Source organism: Microplitis demolitor, chromosome 9, assembly GCF_026212275.2.
Source record: "Microplitis demolitor isolate Queensland-Clemson2020A chromosome 9, iyMicDemo2.1a, whole genome shotgun sequence".
Lineage (NCBI taxonomy): Eukaryota > Metazoa > Arthropoda > Insecta > Hymenoptera > Braconidae > Microplitis > Microplitis demolitor.
This window is the reverse complement of record NC_068553.1, coordinates 7,616,812-7,640,087: the sequence shown is the minus strand read 5'-3', so window position 1 is coordinate 7,640,087 and position 23,276 is coordinate 7,616,812. Positions and strand designations below refer to the sequence as shown.

General features: G+C 30.1%; 1 protein-coding gene across 1 annotated transcript; it reads right to left on the bottom strand.

Moving 5' to 3' along the window:
• Positions 1–47: 47 nt before the first annotated feature.
• LOC103576510 (bleomycin hydrolase) lies at positions 48–21,924 on the bottom strand. The gene is made up of 4 exons (XM_008556740.3): positions 21,646–21,924; positions 16,947–17,257; positions 1,727–2,554; positions 48–472 (listed from the first exon to the last, which is right to left on the bottom strand). The coding sequence occupies exons 1-4, from the start codon at positions 21,653–21,655 to the stop codon at positions 257–259; spliced, it is 1,365 nt and encodes a 454-aa protein (XP_008554962.1). The 5' UTR covers positions 21,656–21,924; the 3' UTR covers positions 48–256.
• Positions 21,925–23,276: the final 1,352 nt, after the last annotated feature.

The following is a 23,276-nucleotide window of genomic DNA, read 5'->3' as shown; positions in this document are numbered from 1 at the left end:
AATTTAGTTTCATAATATTTGAACAGAAGTAGATTTGTAAATTTGAGTGAAAAATAATAAAATGAAATATTTATTTGAAACTTTCTTCTGATAATTATAAATGTTCGTGCGAATCAAGTATTCTTATAGTAGTTTACATTGCAAATAACAAAAAATAATCTTCAAATATAAGTATATATATGTAAGAAAAAAAAATTATGTATATGAAAATTGATCTTCATGGAAAAGTATAAAATGGCGCAGATGGTGAGATGTATCATTGAGCCAAAGTCCCCATTGGATCCCAAGCTGGTAAAATAACAGGGTCTTGATCAAATACTGCCAATATTTCCGCAGGTACAAATTTTTTATCTACAACTATTTCGAAAACGAACTCCAAAAACCATTCAGCAGTCATTGCGATGTAACCCTTTTCACCACGTTCTTCTCCCCATGAATTTTCTACTCGTAATTTTGTTGGTTTCTCGTCACTCTGTCAAGTAAAAAATCATATATACAATCATTTTTTTTTCTAGTTTGTGAATTTCATATCACATCAAAGAGTCCACAGATTAATTAATTAGTACAATCTTCAATAAGTGAAATTTAGTGGACAATTTTGTTTCGTTATTCAATAGATTAACGGTATAAGGATACAAAAAAAAATTTTTAAACCACCAGACCCTGCGAGCCAGCCCCAAAACTTCCCGCTGTTTTCGAGCTCCCTGAGCTCGAAAACGTTATTACTTGTAAATTTTTGAGTTCTTTGGGCTCAAAACACTGTTAGACCGACAAATCACATTTCACTGCAAAAAAATAATTTTTGTTCGACGATATTTTTGGAACGAATGAAACGACTCAAGCGTTTTGGCGGCAATCGAAAAAACTCACCAAGACTTATAACTGATTACATTTTGAGGCGAATTGGGCAAATGGTTTATGAGTTATATGCAAGAAACCGAAAACAAAAATTTTTTATTTTTATTTTTCATATAACCTGTAAACTACATGACTGATCGACTGCAAAATCTAATCAATTTCAAGTCTTGGTGAGCCCTTTCGATTGCCACCAAGAAGGTTCAAATTGATTGATAAAATTATTGTTTAACATGTTAAAGAACATTTTTTTTCATTAAACACCAAAAATCCAGTTGCCTATTTTATAGAAGAATTTAGATGTTTTCAACTTGGCAATATATTTATTGAAGGAATTCAAAATATAAAATAAATATTAGTTTTGATATTATATAACTATGACTGATAGCAATGTACCAAGTTATTGTATGAAGCTTTTTCAAATTAGTGATTGTTTTTTTACTTTCTAAAAATGAAATAGTGAAATTACTGTTTTGCAGTGAATATTCATTTATTGCTAATGATAAGCCCTCGCAGTTGCGAATTACGCTAAATACCATATTTTACTGCAAATTTGCCGCATTTCATGGTAATTCGCGGTACAAATACGGAAATATCAGTAGATTATAGCAAATTACGACAATTTATGTTACCGCGAAATACCATACTTGACCGCAATTCTTTCGAATACTTTAAACTACCTTAATTTACAGTATTTTGCCGTAATTTGAATCCGCCAGGGAGTACCACCATTTGAATTAACGACATACTTCTCACTAGTAAATAGTGAATAATTACTATTTGTACTATTTCAAATTTAAGAAAGTAGGTCGTTAATCTTCAGACAATTCAACACTGACTACTCATTAACGGAACAAAAAAAATTACTCACATCAAATGAAACTCCAGTAAAAACCATAGCATGTGTCATAGAAGATTCTCCATAAATAAGTCTATCTGCTTTAGATAATCCCATTTGAGCGTCTATTCCAAACAAAGAATTTATATCATGTGCATCGATACTATGAAAGCCTTGTTTAGAAGCGAAACGTTTGATAACTTCACAACCAAACCACACAGCTTCATTTTGTTTAATACTTTTCGCAGTAAGTGATAACAATAATTCAGCTGGTTGGTTATTGTATAATGTTTTACGACCACCCATCACATTTCCTAAACAATCAACTGAGTAAAGATGACCAAAAGGATTGCTTAGTCTTGGATCTGTTACTAGGCATACTTTTTCGTCAACATTGAAAATTGGTTTGACATGTTTTGTATAAAAATCTAAGCCAGTTATTGGCCCAATACAATGATAATTTTTAGTTTTATCATAGTATTCCCAAGTTATTAATTGTGATGGTATACCTAAACAAATACCAACAATACGATACACTATATTCAATTGCTCAAGAATTTTTTTCTCAATAGCATCATCAGATGCTTCATCAGCAACCAAACGTCTTAATTCCTTGGCGAATTCTCTCAATTTGCTTGTTAAAATAAAATTCATACGTGATGTTGATTCACTAGTCCATGATTCAGGAAAACATGATTTTGGTACTAAACCATATCGATTAATCAAATTGCAAATCATATCCCATTGGCCACCATCACATGTTGGATCATGAAGCAAAAATGATACTAAACGATCTTCAACTTTTTCACCTTGTTTTGCAGTTTTGACAATATTATGTAAAAAATAGTTGCATCGTTCAATCTTAAAAAAAAAAAAAAAAAAAAATTAAATATATAAAATCAAATATCATTAATTGTTCAAGTTTATATTATATTATTAAGGCCCATAATCTTGGTAATTGTTTAGTAGTTATTTACTTGTGTAGTAGTTAAGACCCAGCAAACTAGTCGACTTAAACACTAAGAAAAAAAATTTTACGAATTTAAATAAATACATTTACTGGATGGTAATTTTTGTGAATTGAGTAAATATATTTTTAGAATAAGTGTATAGTTATTTCATTGAAGTAAATATCATCAATAATATGGTCCAAAGATCTAATAACATATATTTACTCGAAGCAAATTATTCTGACTTGTTTTAAGTACACCATCATGTGTTTTCAGTGATTGATTACTTTGACGTGAATACTTCAGTTACATGATACGATGTCATTAAACTGTACGCACCGAAAAAAAATGCCAGTCAAACCAACGATGATAACATGCTCGCAGCTTTGAACTCACTAGAAACATTGTTTCCATGCTATTTTCAGCGTGTTTACAGAATGTGTTTCTTCCATTAGTACACAATGTTTCCAGAGTGTACCTAGAGTGAATACATGACTAAACCTGAATAAAAACACTGGATAAGCATGATTTTGGATAATTATAATATAAATGAATAAATATAGGACGTTTACTCAGGGCATTGATTATAAATATTGTTGATGTAAACGCTATGCATTTACTGTGTAATCTCTGAGATTTCAAAATGTATCCACTTTTGATACGCCATGTTACCACCGTGGATTCAACATGGACTCGTTCTGGATACACCACGTAACCACTACGGATTCAACATCTATCTGCTCTGGGTAAATTCAGGAAATAATGACGATCACATTTTGTACTGTTACTCACAAGCTGCGTAATTTAAAATCAAATTTTGTGAAAATTTGAAAAAAAAAAAAAAAAAAAAAAAAAAATCGAAGGAATACTTTTTGAAAATGGCGATTTTAATCTTTAAACGTTAATAATTACATGATGGTTACTTGTTTGAATAATTTTTTTCAATTTTTTCCTGAAATTACACGTAAAGATGAAGCTAATGACGCCCGTTTTTTTTATGGATATTGATATTTATCATGAGTACTATCGTGAGGAGTGATCGAGTACTAGTTCTTTGTTCGGGTACTAGGTCTTTTACCTTATGCAAGTTGCTTTGTCGATTATGAGAAATTGCTTAAGCGTTTATGTTAAAGTTTTTAAGTTTGACCGTAATTAAACTAACATTTGATTGAACAGTAAAATATATTTTAATTAAAGATTGGATGTACTTGATTTAAAAATGAAAACTTGTAAAGAAGGGGAAGAAAAATCAATTAATCGAACATCGATGTTTTTTATTCGATAATCGATTTTTTTTTTTTCGATATTTTTGTGAGTCGATGAATCGATTATTTTACAGATTTTTCAAATAATCGAAAAATTTTGAAAATGAGAAAAAAAAATTTTTTTTAATTAGTTATGTACAATTTATTTATCTTTTTATCATGACAATCTTATAATCCTTTTGAATCAAATTTATTGACAAATAATTCTGAAAAGTAAGATTAATGGTTATAAGGTACTTGAAGACAATTTTTTTTTCTTCATCTATTTTTAGTGAATAATCGGTTAGAAACACTTTTCTAAAATTATTCGAGCTTGCCATGGAATTATTGTGCGTTATTGCAACGTCTGTACCATCGGAGCGTTTATTTTCTAAAGCTGGCGTTATAAAAACGGAACGTACAAACAGATTAGCTGGTTCACATCTTAATGAACTAGCATTCTCAAACTCATTAAATGAAAAAGACTGAATATTTTACAATTTTTTATGAAACTAATTTATTAATCTCAAAATAATTTTCAAAAAGTAATTGTTAAAATTGTTGAGAAATTTACTTATTATTGAAAAATTACTATTATAACAATAATATTGCAATGTGTGTTTGTAACATTAAAAAAAAGCAAATGATTTTAATTTCAATAAATATTTTGCATTATTTTCTAGCTATAGGCTATGTATTTTTTGGATTTGATTTAAATCTTAGCGATCTTATTAAGTTAATCATCGAGGAGAAAGTACAGCTTCTGGATAATTGTGTTACCGACATAAGGTAAAAACTAAACATCGATTTTTTTCGATGTTTTTACTCAATAATCCATTACACGTAATCGATTACTGAGAAAATCGATTATTCCAACATCAATTAATTTTTCCAATATCACTAATCTCTACCCTCTATAGTATCTGCGGTGGAAGTTGGACCTGAGCTCCAGCTAGTAATAAACCTTGTGACCAACAATAATACACAAACAAATTACTAAACACTAGCGCACTATTTTCGTACTACTACATTTATTTTTCAATCACTTATTTCATTAAATAAAAATTATTTTATTAAAAAAAATTTTTTTTTTTTTATCATTTAATGCAATGATAATGAAAATATATTGTATTAATTCCTGAAAGTAAGTCAATTCATAACATATTCTAGAAATGAAATTTTGATATGTAGAAGTTGTAATCTTGCAAAAATACAATAGAAAATCTATGAGATCCTTTAGAAAGATAATCGGTATAGAACCTTCTTAAATGGAAAATAGAAAATTGTGAATTTTGGAAAAAGTGTATAAGACCGGCAGGACACAAACTATAGAGTAATGTAAATATTACTGTGCTGCATAGGTATATTTACTTGATGTTTTTCTCCGTGTAGTTGAGGAGGGGACGAAAAATCTCCTTGAGGCAAGGAGGCCCCCCTGAAAATTTGATTTTAAAAAATTTTTTTTAACTTAGGGGAGAGTAACGCAAGAGTTGCTCTGATTGACTTTAAATTTGAGATCAATATTCTTAAAATGTTTAATTATAAGAAAATCAAAGAAAAAAACCGATTTTTTAGAAGTGCTAACCTTTACCCCCTTCCCCCACCCCACCCCCACCCTAAAAACATTTAATGTAAAAATTGATCCATTTAATTATTTTTCATAGGTATAAAAATTGAATTACTATTTAATTTTTTCCTTAAATAATATTTAAAATTTTAAATTTCCCGAACGAGCGCGCGCGTAGCTTTGTCATGCTTCGGCTAGTTTCGGTGTCAGAACAGCTGATGTGTTTAAAATAACATCGAGTTGACGAGAAAATTCATTAACATTTAAATAATTTACAAACTACAGCTTGTAGGAACTTGCACATAGGTTCATTTTATTCATTATTTTTTTTTTTTTTAAATTTAAAAATTTTTTTATGTGCTATAGTTTGTTAAATATTTGCGTAAAGCCGAAATTTTGACCATTTTGTTATAGCAAAACATATTTGTAATGCATTTTTTTTTTTGATGTTTTCGGTTGTCGCACTTTTAGCATATTTAGGGTCATTCGGTAAAAAAAATTAGTTGGTCAGGAATTATAACTTCCAAAAGTTACGTTGTAGGCCTAACTCGAATGAACTATTGGAGCCACTTAAATTTTTGATGGAATGACATTATATCGACACAACTATTTTTATTACGTTCAGTAATTCAGTATCTCCGTTAATAAAAAATTATTGAAAATTACTAGAGAAATAGGTACCTTCAAATAATTTATATACATAAAAATCAATTGCTGTTCGTTAGTCTCGCTAAAACTCGAGAATGGCTGAAACGATTCGGCTGATTTTGGTCTTGAATTATTTGTGGAAGTCCAAAAAAGGTTTTAAAGGTGAATAAATATGAGTTTAGTATAGTGCTGGATAGCTCAACTGGTAGAGCACTCGGTGCGATACCGACATGGTCTGGGCTCGATTCCCCAGTTCGGGCTATCTATATTTTTCTTAATTTATCTATAAATTGTCTTATTGAGAAGGTTTGCATGTTTAGGTTTCCACTATATTAAATTGGTTTTTTATATAGTGGAAACCAATTTAATATAGTGGGAAGCTAAACATACAAACCTTCTCAATAAGACAATTTATAGATAAATTGAGAAAAATAAAGGGGGCGTTCCACGCCAAATCGGAACCATTTAACTATTGCACCTCAGCTTTTTTTGTAACTTTTAGTATAGGTTGAAAGAGGCCTTCATGATTTTTTTCAAATTTTTTCCCCCCACCGTTTTCGAAATATCAAATTTCGAAAAATGTAGATTTTTTTTTCAAATGCCTGTAACTTCGCTAAGTGGTTTAAAAAAAATTTTTAAAGAGTCAAAAAATGTTTGTTTTTAGATTTCTTTTCGATACAAAATATCAAAAAAAATTTTTGAACCACACTTCTATTGGGATTTTAACTTTTAAGTATAAATTGTCGATTTACAAAAAACACTTACTGATCGATTTCCCTCATAATTTTTTCACAGCAAACTGTCACCTATTCTACAACTTTTCCAGACATGCTCGTAATGGGACAACGATGGGATCTATTTTTTTTTTTAATTTTTTTAAATTTCATATCCCAGTTTTTTTTAAAGAAAAATGTCTTAAAATAATAGCATGATCAGAATTTACTGTTAATAATTATCTGGCACACAACTATCATCAAAATTTTTTAATTTTATTTCCTCAGAAAAATTATTACTAATAAATTTATTATTATTATTATTAATAAAATTATTATTTATTTTTTTAATTAGTAATAATTTTTCTGTGGAAGAAAATTTTGATGATAGTTATGTGTCAGACTATTATTAACAGTAAATTCTGAGCATGCTATTATTTTAAGACATTTTTCTTAAAAATAAAGTGGAATATGAAATTTAAAAAATTAAAAAAAAAATAGATCCCATCGTTGTCTCATTATGAGCATAGCTGGAAAAGTTGTAGAATAGGTGACAGTTTGCTGTGAAAAAATTATGAGGGAAATCGATCAGTAAGTGTTTTTTGTAAATCGACAATTTATACTTAAAAGTTAAAATCCCAATAGAAGTGTGGTTCAAAAATTTTTTTTGATATTTTGTATCGAAAAGAAATCTAAAAACAAACATTTTTTGACTCTTTAAAAATTTTGTATCAACCACTTTTCGCGAAGCTACAGGCATTTGAAAGAAAAATCTCTTCATTTTTTAAAATTCGATATTTCGAAAACGGTTGGAGGAAAAAATTTGAAAAAAAATCATGAAGGCCTCTTTCAACCTATGCTAAAAGATAAAAAAGTTTCAAAAAAATCCGAGGTTCAAAAGCTAAATGGTGTCTGATTTGGCGTGGAAAGCCTCAGGGATAGCCCGAACTGGTAATCGAACCCAGACCATGTCGGTATCGCGCCGAGTGCTCTCAGTTGAGCTATCTGGCACTATACTATATTCCGTTCAATTTGATCTATAAGTTATCGAGCCACACCGTCCATCGTAAGATAATACACCAATTTTATATAGTGGAAACCTAAACAGAATTGATTTTTTTATTTTGCTCTACAATCGATTGAGGCAGTACGAAGTCTGCCGGGTCAGCTAGTAATTGATAAAAAACAAAGCAACTATTTTTTTGCTTATCCATTCTATGTAAAGTTCAAAATTTAATCCTAATACTAAAAACTTCAAAATTAATATAATTTAAACTCTCAACACAAGTTGGCAACCTGTTATGGTCGCTACAGGTTTTTAAAGGCCTCGTTTCTGAAATTTTTCGGATTTTCTCTTTAAATAACTGAAAATTCTCTTGACTAAAAGATTATATCATTTTAAAATTAGTTGCTATTAAGCAATATGATCTCAACCATAATTATTTTAAAATGTCGCTTAAAACATTTTTGCTTATAGCAGTAAAATTATGTATATATAATTTTATAAGAATACCCTTATTAAAAGAAAGGATTTAAAACGATTAGAAAAAAAAATTTTTAATACTTTTTAATGCTCTTGAATACTTTGAAAACTTTTGAATCACCCATCTTATGGGCATTTACTATTGCACATCATTTCGAATCGATTTTTTTAATCAGAGAAATACCGTACTGTTTTCTTTCTTTAATAATTAGTTCTATATACACTACTGGAAAAAATTAAAGGATCAAAAAAAATTCCAAATTTTTGGGCGATTTTCAACAGACCGTAACTTCGAGAGAAATGATCGTACAAGAAATGAAGAAAAAATAAAATTGTTGCTCAAAGTGTCTTCTTTTTTAATTAGAACTATGGAGGGTAGCAGTACCTCTATCCTCCATAATTAGAACTTAGAAATTTTGTAGCGTCAGCGGTTTTTGAGTAATCTTAGAAAAACCAGCGACTAAAAAATTAAAAAGTTTTTTTTATTTCTTTTTTTTGGTCTACGGGCGTAGGAAAAATTTTTTTCGCTTAACCACTATAAGGATCGGATACCTATATTATTCAGCTTTAATTTCGTTTTTTATGGACCTTGATACGTCCACTTCTCGCCGAGATATCGGTCTTCAGATGGAAAAGGATCCTTTTGTCTTTGATTATTAATATCTCAGAAACCAATGATCGCTCAGAAAGTTTATGGTTGGTTTCAAAAACTTGAATAAATTTCCTTTAACGATTAGCTATTACTTATTCGAAAAAAAATTTTTTTCCTATCGTCACATGAATTTGAAAATGCAACAAAAAAAGGCTTTTGGTGGTTTTTTAGAAAATCAAGCGCTGAAAAAAAAATATTGTGGAAATGCTGATGTTAAGTGTGTATTTTACAGTTCAATGTCCTCAAAAAACCCTACAAAGAGCCAGATTAATCCAACCAGCCATTTTTTTGATTCACTCGATCAAATTTTTGAAAAAATTAAAGAATCAGGTTTTTTGCTCTGAAAAGCTTATTATCTTTAACAAAATGAGAAAACAAATTTTTCTGAGCTTTGTACACATTTTTATAGCAGATAGTGCTCAAATGTTCAAAAAAGAAAAAAATTGCAAAAAAAAAAAAAATATATTTTCAAAAAAATTTTTTTTGAATTTAATGAACGAGAGATCAGTAAAATAACGGAATGGAGCGGCGGAAACGTGTTGAAAATGATTGAGCGTTGGTTTTTTAAATTGTTCAAGTTATGCAAAAAAAATTTGCTTGAAAAATTTTTTTGTTTGAATAAAAACTTTTTTCTTTTTAGAAAATTAAAGCACTGCACGATTGAACAAGTCAACAGAGTATTAAACACCATCACTAACACGATAGAAGAGAAAAAATACAGTTCTACAGCTTTCATGGATATACAGCAAGCATTCGACAAGATCTGGCATCCAGGCTTTTTTTATCAATTACTAGCTGGCCCGGCAGACTTCGTACTGCCTCAACCCATTGTAGAGGAAATTGAAAAAATCAACTCTGTTCAGGTTTCCACTATATGAAATTGGTGTTTTATCTTACGATGGATGGTGCGGCTCAATAAGTTATAAATCAAATTGAACGGTATATAGTACAGTGCCGAATAGTTCAACTGGTGGAGCACTCAGCGCGATACCAACATGGTCTGGGTTCGATTCCCAGTTTGGGCTATCTCAATTTATCTATAAATTGTCTTATTGAGAAGGTTGAACTGTTTAGTTTTCCACTATATGAAAAACCAATTTAATATAGTGGAAACCTAAACATGCAAACCTTCTGAATAAGACAATTTATAGATAAATTAAGAAAAATATAGATAGCCCGAACTGGGGAATCGAGCCCAGACCATGTCGGTATCGCGCCGAGTGCTCTACCAGTTGAGCTATCCGACACTATACTATATTCCGTTCAATTCGATCTATAAGTTATTGAGCCACATTGTCCATCGAACGGTAATACACCAATTTAATATAGTGGAAACCTAAACATGCAAACCTTCTCAATAAGACAATTTATAGAAAAATTGAGAATTATAACCGGGCAGCGTTGGTATACGACGTGAGAGTGCGGCTCTCTCGCTATCTCTGTTTGGATTTGGTCTTTCTCTCTCTCTCTCTCTCATTACAGCCGGATTGCTGAGTTCGGCTGAGTTAGGCGCTAGACCACAAGGGATGATTTCGCGCAGCAGGTGACCGTAAATCGGTCATGTGCGCATAATTAGGTAGGGGTCATCGGAGGTTGGGACCTAAGACTTCTCGAGCAGAGACGATATTCGAGTTCAAGCGATCGAGACTCAAGTTCAAGCAATCGACTTAGCAGACACGCAAAAGTCAGTTAAGAAATTAACTAAATTCTGCTTTATAAATTTTATCTGATAATTTTGAGTGAAATAAATTGCTTCGATGAATATTTGGTTTCAAAATTGGTTTAGAAAACCACTAGTAAAGTTTAATCAGTGTCGGTGCCAAGGATCCAGTACCGTAAGCAGCCCAGAACCTGAACGACGACTCACGGCGAAGCTCAACGATGCAGCGGCGTCCTATACCAGCAGTACGTCGTACATAATAAATCCAGATAAGACTTTATATTAAATTTGTATTCATATCTCTCTCTTCAACGCGATCTAGAGTAAATAATTATTAGATTTTATTTTCCCGTGTTCATTAAGCTTGGTGCGGTTAATAAATTTGTTTCATTGTCGCTGAACACTTACTTATTTCTAAAGGAATTAGATTTATAAGCAAAGGGAAATTTTGTATATATTTGGGATTTGGTTAAATAAAATTTGTTATATATAATGGAATTGAGTCTCTAAACAAAATTACTCTCATCACCAGCGTCGTTTAGAATAAGTTTTAATTTCAGCCGCGTGTCCGGTCAAAACGAGTCGACCTACTCCTGAGATCTTTTCCCGTTAAGAACCAGGAACAAAATAATTATGATTTATATTTATATTTAATAATTTATTATTAATTAATTAATTTATTCGGGAAAATAATTTAACTGTGGTTCGTGGCTACTGGACACGAAGTAGCTAGGGCCCACCGTTATAGAATAATATAGATAGCCTGATCTGGGAATCGAACCCAGACCCGTCGGTATCACGCCAAGTGCTCTACCAGTTGAGCTATCCGGCACTATACTAAACTCATATTTATTCACCTTTCAAACCTTCTTTGGACTTCTACAAATATTTCAAGACTAAAATTAGCCTAATCGGTTAAGCCATTCCCGAGTTTCAGCGAGACTAACAAACAGCAATTGATTTTTATTTATGTAGATAAAAAAAGATCTACGACAGTTTTATTTAATACTAAAATCATACCTGAATGACAGAAAGTTTCAAGTGTGGCAAGGACAACCTAAATTCACACTCTACACAGCACAAGCTGGAGTTTCACAAGGAAGTGTTCTCGGACCATTTCTGTACACTCTTTTCACTGCAGATCTACCTACTGACGAGGATACCACCATAGCAACTATCGCTGATCACACTGCAGTTATAGCTACACACACTAAATCAGTGATAGCCTCAGCACAACTGTAAAAAGAACTCGACCATGTACAAACACGAATGAATAAATGGCATCTAGAAGCAAGTCTAACTAAATCAGTCCAAATTACCTTCTTTACCAGAAGAGGCGACTGTCCGCAAGTCACGCTTCATGATGAGCCTCTTCCTGTCACAAAAGGGGTGAAATATCTAGGACTTTACCTGGATAGACGACTAACCTGGGCCAAAGACATCAAAACAAAAAGGAAGGAGCTCGAACTCAAGATACGTCGCCTACACTGGCTAACCGGAAAAAATCTAAGCTTTCACTAAAAAATAAATTAAACATCTACAAAATTATCATCAAACCAATCTGGACGTACAGCATTCAACTCCAGGGGGACAGTCAATAGCGCTAACTTGGAAATACTCCAAAGATTCCAGAATAAAACCACCAGGAATATAGTGAACGCTCCCTGGTTTGTTTCCAACGCTATAATATACAGAAACCTAGGCATACCGACTGTCAAAGAAGAGATTACGAAGCTAAGCACACGTTATGAACATGGAATAGAAAATCACCCTAACCTAATGACAGCAGAACTACTTAACAACCTCGATAGAGAGAAGGCTAAAAAGATCAAAGCCAACTGACCTCATAAATAGTTTTCAATAAAATAGTGGATACTGTCTACTAATATCTATCCTCCACACACATCATAAAATCTATTTATTGTTATGTAATAACAGATTGTAATTTAAATAATTAAATAAAAAACAAAAAAACACCAAAAAAAAAAAATAATAAATCGGAAAAAGTTCCGAGATTCACAGTTATGCACTGAAAAAAAGGATTTGACGTATAGCTGAGCCTGTAGGCCATTCTTGGAATTTTTTCTTATTTTCGAGCTCAAAATGCTTGAAAGTCTACCACTACGAAATTATTGAGCTCTTCTAATTTGAAGAATTCCATAATTTCGTAACTAGTATGTTTTCGAACGCTCCGAGCTCAAAAATAGTCGAGCTTTAAGGATAGCTTGCAAGATTAACTATTATTTCATTTTTTCTATTTATTCATAACTTATAGTAAAAATTATTTTATCATTGACATTGCCTTGGTGTGTAGATTGATCTATTGATATTCAGCGAAGCGTTGAATGGTTAACAGAAAATGATAGTCCAAAAGATGAACTTTTGGTTCACTGGAATGCAATATCGAAATATCGTAATGAATGGATAATGGGCAATAACTTCTCTATATTGACTAAAATTTTTACCCAATGGCTACAATTAACTGATGAAAAATTAGCACCAAGACTCTTTGATATTGACCTTGAAAACTTGTACGATTGGATTCAATGAGATAGCGAGAAATAGTACAACTTCGTTGAAATAATTTTGAAATATTATCCACTAATATATGACAATGGGAAAACGTTACGAGACTTAAGTGATTTGGAGAGTACCTCTGAAAGTTAGCTTTTTCATTATTATTTTCCGAGCTATCACAAAGCAAAAAAATGCTATCTGGCAGCCAGAATAGAAGGCAGATTTTTCTAAAGACGTTTTTAAAATTTTGAATTCTTATAAAAGCAGTGAAATTTATTATAAATCAAAAATCACGACAAGTTATATCCCCTCCGTAAAAATATTATCGACGTATATCGCCAACTATCTGCATGTCTATAAAACCACTTATAAAACAAAAGACACATTTCTTAATGAAGTTATGATAGTATAATTTAAACTATATTCCGTAAGTGACAATATACACGTAACAAAACTTCGTTTTGTCGTATCATGCAAAATTTTTCTGAGTTTAAAGCCGCAGAAATTTTTTTCGGTATTTTTTCAAAGTTCAAGTTTATCAAATTATTGAAAAATAGTTAAAATAATGGGGTGAAAACGCGATTGAAAGCTCAATAATTGAAATTCGAAATGATTTTAACAGATATGAACTATAAAAATTGGAGAAATTAAAATTACCTATAGCTTTTTAATGAATTGACCGATTCAGCTGATCTTTGAGTATGATTCCGGCGATTACTCAAAAAATAAGTGTACAAAATTTTAATGAAATCCGATAAAATATTGAAGTGGCTATCGTCATGACAAGGTGCGTTACATTCATAACACAGGTCCACAAAGAAACAAAAGTGGTCTGTGCTGAGTGTTCGCGAACATATATATTACGATGGATTTTCCACTCGTACCACTGTGAAATACAGAACTTGCATGTTTTGGGATTTATTTTTTTTTTTTTCAAGTTTGATTAAAGTTATTAAGGAGATTTAAAGAAACATTTTTAACTTCCCGCTTAGAAAATCGATGATTTTCAAAAATCGAGTTTTCATCAGATGTCGACGTTTTGAGGTCCTAGGAAGCTATTCTGACTATTTTCAGAATGATGCCTGAGTGTCTGTATGTATGTGTGTATGTATGTGTGTGAATGGTCTATAACTTTTTAACTAATGAATCGATTTGGATGTTTAAGGCAGCAATCGAAAGAGCTTGTTGGCCATCAAATTTCTTGGAAATTTCAGATCATTTGATCAAGTAGACTCGAAAATATTGGCGAATTACGAAAAAAAAAAAAAATTTTTTTTTTTTTTACTTTTTTATTGATTTCTCAGAAACGAATTAAACGATCAACGCCAAAATCCAATCAGCTCTATAACTCAATAAAACGCTTCGAATGCGGCCTTAACAATCTCAATCGGTTAATTTGTTCGAGAGATATCGTTGGAGAAAGAAATGATAAAAAACGGTTTTTTCCAAATACCTTCAAGACGGCTGAATCGATCGCTTTCAAATTCTAATCAGCTCTAGAATTCAATAAAACGCGCCTGTCGCCACCTCAAACTTCAACATTGGTTAATTAGTTCAAAAAATATCAGCGTTTAAAAGTTAAAAAAATACCATTCTATGCTATTTTTTCCAGAAAAATCAAAATGTACCGTACTAAAATGTGTCTAAAATCTTACGAACTTTTCCTCTTTATGGTCTCTCTTGATCATCATATAATGCCATTAAACTTGTTCTTTAGTTTAAACCATATCCAAATACATTTGTTTTATTGAACATAGTCGGAAATTAAAATTTAAAAACCGCTTGTTCATTAATGATTTTCGATTCTTAAACTTTTAAACTTTGGCATAAAGCGTAACTTGTTAGAGTTTAAAAAGCTCATAAAAAACGATCGCATGCAATAAGATTTTCGAGCTCGAAGAGCTCGAAAATATAGTCACGTTAATAGTTTTCGAGCTCCTTGAGCTCGAAAACAGCGGGAAGTTTTGGGGCTGGCCCGCAGGACCAACCAACTCCCGGATTTTTTTACAAGTGGTTATTCGGGTAATTTTTTGAATTAAAAATTGCTTGTTGAAAATCTAAAATCTAAATTCAAACGTTAGTGACGTCATTGTATCCGTCGAGTAACGCCATCGTATGGCGTGACGAAGAAATATCTATTTTGGTGTTGTCATTTTGAAAAAAAAAAAAATATACAGCTGTTTAACAATATAGATTATACTTGGTCAAAATAAATTAATTAACTTTAAAAAAAATTCGTACGAGCAACAAAAAATTCATGACAGATAATAATGTCTTCAAAAGTGCGGAAAAATGGCTTTTGATAATACAAAAAAAATATTTCACCGAATCCGGTTTCGGTAGATTTTCCGAAGTTGCTTTTGTAAAGGCTTCATCAACAATATTTAAATTTTAATGTAAATTAATTTCAAATGAATCATATAATAAATAATTATCACTTGTATTCTCAGATAATATTTAATGTTTTAGGTTAAATTTCACTTTCTTGTTATGACAAGTGACCACATGTATAGAGAAAATACAAGTGTATAGCGTGATTTTCATAAGATCATAGCTCCAATGGATATAATGACGTCACAACCAATCATAGCTCGTTTTTTTCACACAAAAAATTTTTGAATTTTTATAATTTATTCATGAAAGAAAAAAAAATTTTTAATAAAAGAAAATTATGAAGAATATACTCAAAATAAATCCTTCTTTCGATTGAACAGAAATTTTTAGTGATATAAAATGTATACAAGTTCTCTATTGACGAATTTCACAGAGGCTGTAACGTACTTTACGGTGGGTTTACCTATGTTACGGTGGATTTACCGTAGTTGACGATTGATTCCCTGCAGTTCTGCGGCGGATTAGCCTTATTCTGCAGTGGACTTACCTTTTGTCCTATAATGGTTTTTTTTATATTTCAAACTCGATTGTCCAACTATTTTATGGTGGATTTACCATATTGTGCAGTAAATTTATTGTATTTTACGGGTTTTTACATCACTGTATATTTCGTGTCCATGGTTTTTGCGTTGAATTTACTATACTTCACAGTAGTTTGAACGTTTTTTTTTTTTTCGTAAAGGAATAATCTTATGTGAAATAAAAGGGTTGGTTGTTACAATTGGTTTACCGTAGCACAAGCTAAATTTATCGTATTTGGAGATACGGTAGATATTTTCAATATTCTTGTGTACAATACCTTGAGCAAGTCATGCACAAGTCTGGATGATGATTTGTTGCTAAATGATCTTGCGAAAGACTCACACGTAGAAGAATACATTAGTGATTAGGGGTTTCGCTCAAGGCACTTGCACCAGAATCTTGCTTAAGCATATGTTACTAGAGTATATATTAGAAATTTTCTTATTTGTACTGAAATCACTCTCAATTTGCGTAGTTTTATGATCCATTGAAAACATAAAAACTTAAAAAATTTTTCTTACGCCGATTTAGGGATCCATAAGAGGAAACTTGGATTTTTGTCAAATTTTTTATCTTCAGCTAACTTTATATCATAGCATGACATGAAATACGGTAAAGTTACCGTAAATTTACGGTAAAGTTGGTCCGTGAGGATACGCTAACGTTTATTGAAAATTACAGTTTATTTTTTTTTGTTTACCGTAAATAGGTAAAAGGCCGTAAATTTGGTCTGCTAGGAAAATAAAGTTAAGTCATTTACTTGATCTAATGAAATCTTCCATTGCGACTATATAATTAGCGTAGTTACTTGAATAAAACAGTATTTACTTGCAACACCAAATTATTTTTCTCAGTAAGTTGAGGAATAAATTTAATTTCAAGAGAAAAAAATATTTTACTTACTTTATCCCAGAAGAATAAATACGGTTGACTAAATTCGAATTCTTCTAAATTGTATTGCTTCACAAATGGAATCCTGATGACATTCAATGTTGCAAAAATCCAACATCTTCCAGAATTTTTTTGATTTGTCACTGGCTTAACTTCCGAAACTTTATGTTGAAATACATGATTTGTTTGTTCAATATTTGATCTTGAAATACAACATTCTAATGGATCATTTTTTGTACACACATTTTGGGCTAATATATTTTTTTTATCTTCATTAAAGTTCTTATGAAATTCATCTAATATTTTGGAAGTTAATATTCCAGCTGTGGAAATGAGAAAAATGTTAAAAAATCACTCTTACTAATGTAAATTTCTCTTTATTATATTGACTTTCCAAAGACTGTAAACTGTAATATTTCAAGAGTTAAAACGTGAAGAAATAGATTTTCGATAGATTTTATAATAAAAAAAATCGTGCTACTGCATTTGTCATCATGGTGGAATTTTCAATCGATTTCGCCAGAATCTATCATAGTTAGATGGGTGTGAATGTAGGTGACATCAGACAATTTAAAACTTTAACTATTGATATCTCTGCAAGAAATGTGAATACAAGAAATTTAAAAAGTGGCACTGGCTTGAATTCCAAATATCTTTTCACATATTTTTGACTGTTCGTATCCACTTCTTATCTAAAGCTATAATTTTGAAACTAAATCTTCAACAAGTTCTCTCATAAATATATATTGATAAAATTTACTTATTTTGTTTTGATATGACCTTTCTTTCCACAGTTCCAACATGTAGGAGTAGTAGAATTAGGATTAGGATTATTATTGTCAATTTCTAATTTTCTTTTAAGATTAGGTTTATAATTATCTGAATGTTTATAATTATCTGAATGTTTATAATTGTCTGAATATCTATAATTATCTGAACGTTTATAATTATCTAAATATGTAACATTTTTATTTGATTGTATTTTATTTTTCTTTTCCCCATAAATTAATTTTGAAATCGATTCTAGTTCTAAAGCTTTTTCCAAAGCTTTGTTTAAGGTAAAAAATTTTTCAGATCTTAAAATAAATTGCAATAATCCACTAATAAAATATTGAGAAGATTGATGATCAACTACATCGTCTGTTAAGCCGGGATATGCGAGTCGAGTAAGTTTGTCAATTGTTTCAGCGAAGCTGTAAGAGACTCGTCAGATTTTTGATTTTTATTTTGTAATTCATTTAAATGAACATAAGAAAATTTTCTCTCCAAATCGCGATATTAAAATTTCTTTGATTTTATCATAACTTTTTAAGTCGTCCGATGATAATTTTTCTAACATTGTTTGAGCTTTTCCTCGTAAGGAAGCTCCTAAATATGATGCTTTGACTTGATCCGTCCATCCGTTATGGTTTGAAACTATTTCGAAATGTTTTAGATACCTATCAGCAGACACAATATCATTGTTAGATGCTTTCCTCGTGCATTTTTTTTTAATCAATAAAATTATCAGAACAAACGTTTAACCATAAGAATTACCAAAATGAAGAAAATAAAAATAAAAAAAAAAAACACGTATTTATAGTAACAAAATCTACATGTTCATTTTTTAATTTTTAAATTGTATCCGTAAATATTAATTATTTTTCTATCAGAAAAACTTTGATATTTGAATATGTATATGAAAATAATTTATACAAATAAAAAAATGAAAGGTAGTGTATGTACTCTCAAATACGATAGTAGTATTAATAATTTAGTATATTTTTTAAAAGAATATATACTTTACTGCGTCGAATAGGGTAGTGAGACACGTGAAAATCATTCTTTCGTTTCCTGGGCTCGAATCTACGCTCAAGCCGACGAAGGTGCACGTTCATTTACCGTAAACAGTGCAACCAAGGTGGGCCTTCCGCATCCGCTATCCATCTTACAGCTTTAAATACTATCGTATTTTTGAGTAAATACACGTGCCGTTCATTTTTTTTTATTTATATAAATTATTTTCATAGATATGTGCCAATATAAAAGTTTTTCTGATGGAAAAATAATTAATATTTACGAGTGTAATTTGAAAAATGAAAAAATAAAGAGATGTACATGTAAGTTTTAAGAATATAAACATGTGCCTGACGTTTTTTTATTTATATAAAATTTTTTTTATAAGTATATGCCAATATAAATATTTGTCTGAGAAAAAAATTAATGTTTACGAATACGATTTGAAAATAAAAAAACAAAAAGATGCAAATCTAGATTTTGTTACTATAAATACGTGTAATTTTTTTCTTTCATTTTCTTCATTTTGGTAATTCTTATGTATTTAATTGTTAAATACACGCCAGTACCACTTTTTAAATTTCTTGTATTCACATTTCTGGTAAATGTACCAGTGGTTGACCGGTTAAGGGTTTTTAGCCTTTTAATTTATCGAATATTAATTACTATGGGGTGAAAGAGGGCAATCAAAGTTTACATCATCTTTAAATAGTTAAATCATATACATGTGATGTTGTTTATTCGACTTATTATCGAAATAACATAAAAAATCACTTTAAAATGCAGGTAAGGCGAAAACACCAGTAGTTGACCGGTTTGAGTTAGTAATTGACCGGAACGTTCCAGTAGTTGACCGGTCACAAAACATCGATTGTTTTTCCAACTTAAATGAGTTTTTTTTTATGTTCAATCTATAACTTTTTTGTATTTAGTTGATCTTTTAAGTTAAATTTGTATTATTAGTTAATAAAATTCGTTTAGTTTATAACAAAACCAATAACATTAAATACGTAACAGATTAGTAGAACCTTGATTCACTAGTGACAAAAAAATATTGACAGTGGAATGTAGTCAGACATTGAGAAGTTTTTTGGATTTTAAATAAATTAAATATTGTGATAAAAATATTTATTACATTTGTATTTATAATTTTTATAATTTCGTGGAAGCACATTCATCCAATTTTTATCAAAAATAATAGTACTCATTGTTAAAAATAAACCATTAACTATTTTACGAGTGTGAAAGTAGCAGACATCAGACAAATTTGAAATTATAAATAAATAGAGTAAATAATTTAAAAAATAACATTTATAAGAAATGCACTTATCAATTTAAAAATTTTTTATATGTGCATTTTTTAAAAATTTTATTTTGTTAATTATTAACTCGATTTATTAATAATTTTAAATTTGTCTGATGTCTGCTACATTCACAGTCATAACTATTTTATATTTATGTCTGCAATTTTCAATGACATAAAATAATACCTATTTACTCCAAATATAAACTTAGCAGTCACCTTATTTGAAACATAAATCATACAAAGTACAAATATTATTTTATTATTATTACATTTAATAACTACATATTATTTCAAATAAAAAACATTCGTGTTAAACTTTATTCATCAGGTCAACATACCCATTTGATTTTTTTTATCTCGTATCGGTTAAAAACGTATACAATCGGGCTATTAACTATTCGTGTTGTAAAAAATCACAGGTTCTAATAGATGACCAAAGTCATTGATTTCTGGAACAATGATGTTTTGATTGTACCAGTGTCTGACCGGTGATTAAATTGGTACTTACATAAATATTTTTGCAAGATCTCATTAATAAATTTGTTAAATATTAGTAACTAGTACAGAACTTAATTTAACAAGATTAACTCAATAAAAATTATTTTATTAATTAAAGAATGTACACACCTCTCAGATACTCTACTATATAGTAAATGACTGATTTTAGTTAAATCATGCTATGAGAAATTTTCATGAATTATTTTTAACGTTATAAAAATTATATAACATTTAAAGAAGTTACTAATTATGATTATTGTAAGTTTAACAATAATTAAATATTAATTTTAAGACCATAAGGTATTCATTTGATAACAATTTTAGGACTTTTATACATAAGCGGTCAACTACTGGTGCCCGGTCAACTACTGGAGCATTTACCCAAAATAGTTTTTTTGATTATTTTAATTAGATCTATTTCTCCTCAATAATTTGACGAATACTTAGTGCATAGTTTAAAATCCGGGTGAACGAATCTTTCTACTGCTGCTGATTAAGAAAAATTATTTGAAATGATTTAAAACAAATTAAATCGACTAATACATATTTATAATGAGTGTGAATGTAGCAGACATCGGACAAATTTACAATTATAAATAAATAGAGTAAATAATTAATAAAATAATATTTATAAAAAATGCACTTATTAATTTTTAAATTTTTTAAATTTGCATTTTTTCAAAATTTTGTTTTATTAATTTTTTACTTTATTTGTTAATAATTTTAAATATGTCTGATGTCTGCTACATTCATACTCATTATATATACACTTATCATGGATTCAATCATTTTTTCAAATCAGGGACGTTAAAACGTTTCTCGTACTATGTTATCTTTTGTTGTCAACAAAAAAGTTTTCTCAATTATTGTTAATCTTACTTAGATCATTACTTCAAAAGAGAATGTTGACGTACAACAAATGAAAAAAAAAATTTTTTTAAGAATGTTCAATGCTGAGGCTAAACATATGTTTTTTACAAAACATTCGTTACATTTATAAAAAAATGAATTGAATAAATATCTAATACAATCAAATATTTGTTTAACTGTTCATACAGATTACTATCATAATCCATTCAATAGCCTTAATTGCTATGGCAAAATAAATAACAAGATAATAAAATAACTTACGAATAGCCATAATAAACGATTAATTCAATGAAAAAAAAATAAACGAGCTGTATTACTTGAACTCGAGAAAATAACCAGAAGTATCATTCCTAGGCATAAATTATATACCTATATATATATATTCTCTAATGGCACATTTTGGTTTAGCAAAAGTTTACTTGCAAAAGGTGCGTTAAATTTTTCGTCAAATTTCCGTCAACTTCGGACTTTTCCATTTTTTACGACAATTTGTATGCAACTTGCTATTGAATTTGACGTAAATATACTGCCCGAATTAGAATCTACCCTGATAACCACCCTAACCATAAGTTAACTACAAGCTAGTGCCGTATTTTAAAGGTAACTTAAAGGAAAGTGTTGGAGAGCAAGCAGTTATCTTTAAGTTGACAGTAAATTGTCTGCAACTTTCTATTCAATTTGTTTACAAGTATTAACATCAGACAATGACGTTAAGTTGATTGAAAGTTTCACTTCAAATTGACGGCAAGTTTTTCTGGCAAGTTACATTCAAGCTACTGCCGTATTCTGAAGCCAACTTAAAGGAAAGTATTATCCAGCCAAGGTTTGCCAGAAACTTCCTCGCTAAGTTAGCCGTAAATGTTGCACTGAAACTCAAAACTTCCTAAGCAAGTCCTGTCATCCTGTAAAATCAGGATGTTTGCTGACGACATCTCCATAGACTGCGAAGACTGTAACATCTCAACAGCTATGTAAGTCTTGGGTAGTTCGCGAACAACCTAGGTCGGAAGAGCGCTCCTTTAGGTGAACTTTTTTTAGCGTCGGTTTTACTAGACACTGGCGCTATGTGACCAACCGAGTTATTTACTTTTTCTGTGCGCGCCTTGATATTTCGAGAGACTATCTATATATTAGATCATTACTCAACGAGACTAGATGTTGACTAATGATTAATATAAATTATTTAATTTTTTCATTTTTACTTAAGTAAAAGATTTGATTTGCTATAAAAAAATGTCAACTTTAATTGTAATAATTAGCATTTTTTAAGTATTGTAATATAATTACGCATTATACTAGAAACGAGACAAGCTGTTGACTAATTATTAATATAAATTCTTTTATTTTTTCATTCTTATTTAAATAAAAAATTTTATGTTCCATAAATAAACAGAACCTGCAATAATCATAAATATATTTTTTTCTCTATTTATTGTTTTTATTAAATTATTTAAAAAAAGAACTAATGAACTAATAGAGCGAACTAGTTCGCCATTGGATTATGAACTAAATTGAACGCTCTCAGTGGTGATCGATTAGGCCCAAGACTATAACAGCTTTAGACTCACTCCAAGCGTCGATAGACAGAGTCCAAACCTTCTTGAAAAAGCGCAACCTAAATCTTTCTCACTGTAAAACAAAAGTTATAATCTTCACAAATAAAAACATAGACATTTATAATTCTCTACACATAAAGATTAATAACACCAGAATTAAACCATCTAACTCTGTTACCTTCTTGGGTATAAGGCTAGACCCGAAATTAACCTTCAAACATCACTTTAATCTCCTGATAACAAGAGCCAAAAAACTAACAAACATAATCAAATCTTTAAGAGGCACCTAGTGGGGTGCTGACCCAATGACACTACTTAATATTTACAAATCCTTCA

Excerpts from the sequence above, each read along its gene's own strand:
- LOC103576510 (XM_008556740.3), bottom strand. Across the intron at positions 2,555-16,946 it reads ATTTATTCTTCTGGGATAAA|ATTGAACGATGCAACTATTT; the intron begins GTAAGTAAAATA and ends TTTTTTTTTAAG. Across the intron at positions 473-1,726 it reads TTACTGGAGTTTCATTTGAT|AGTGACGAGAAACCAACAAA; the intron begins GTGAGTAATTTT and ends TTTACTTGACAG.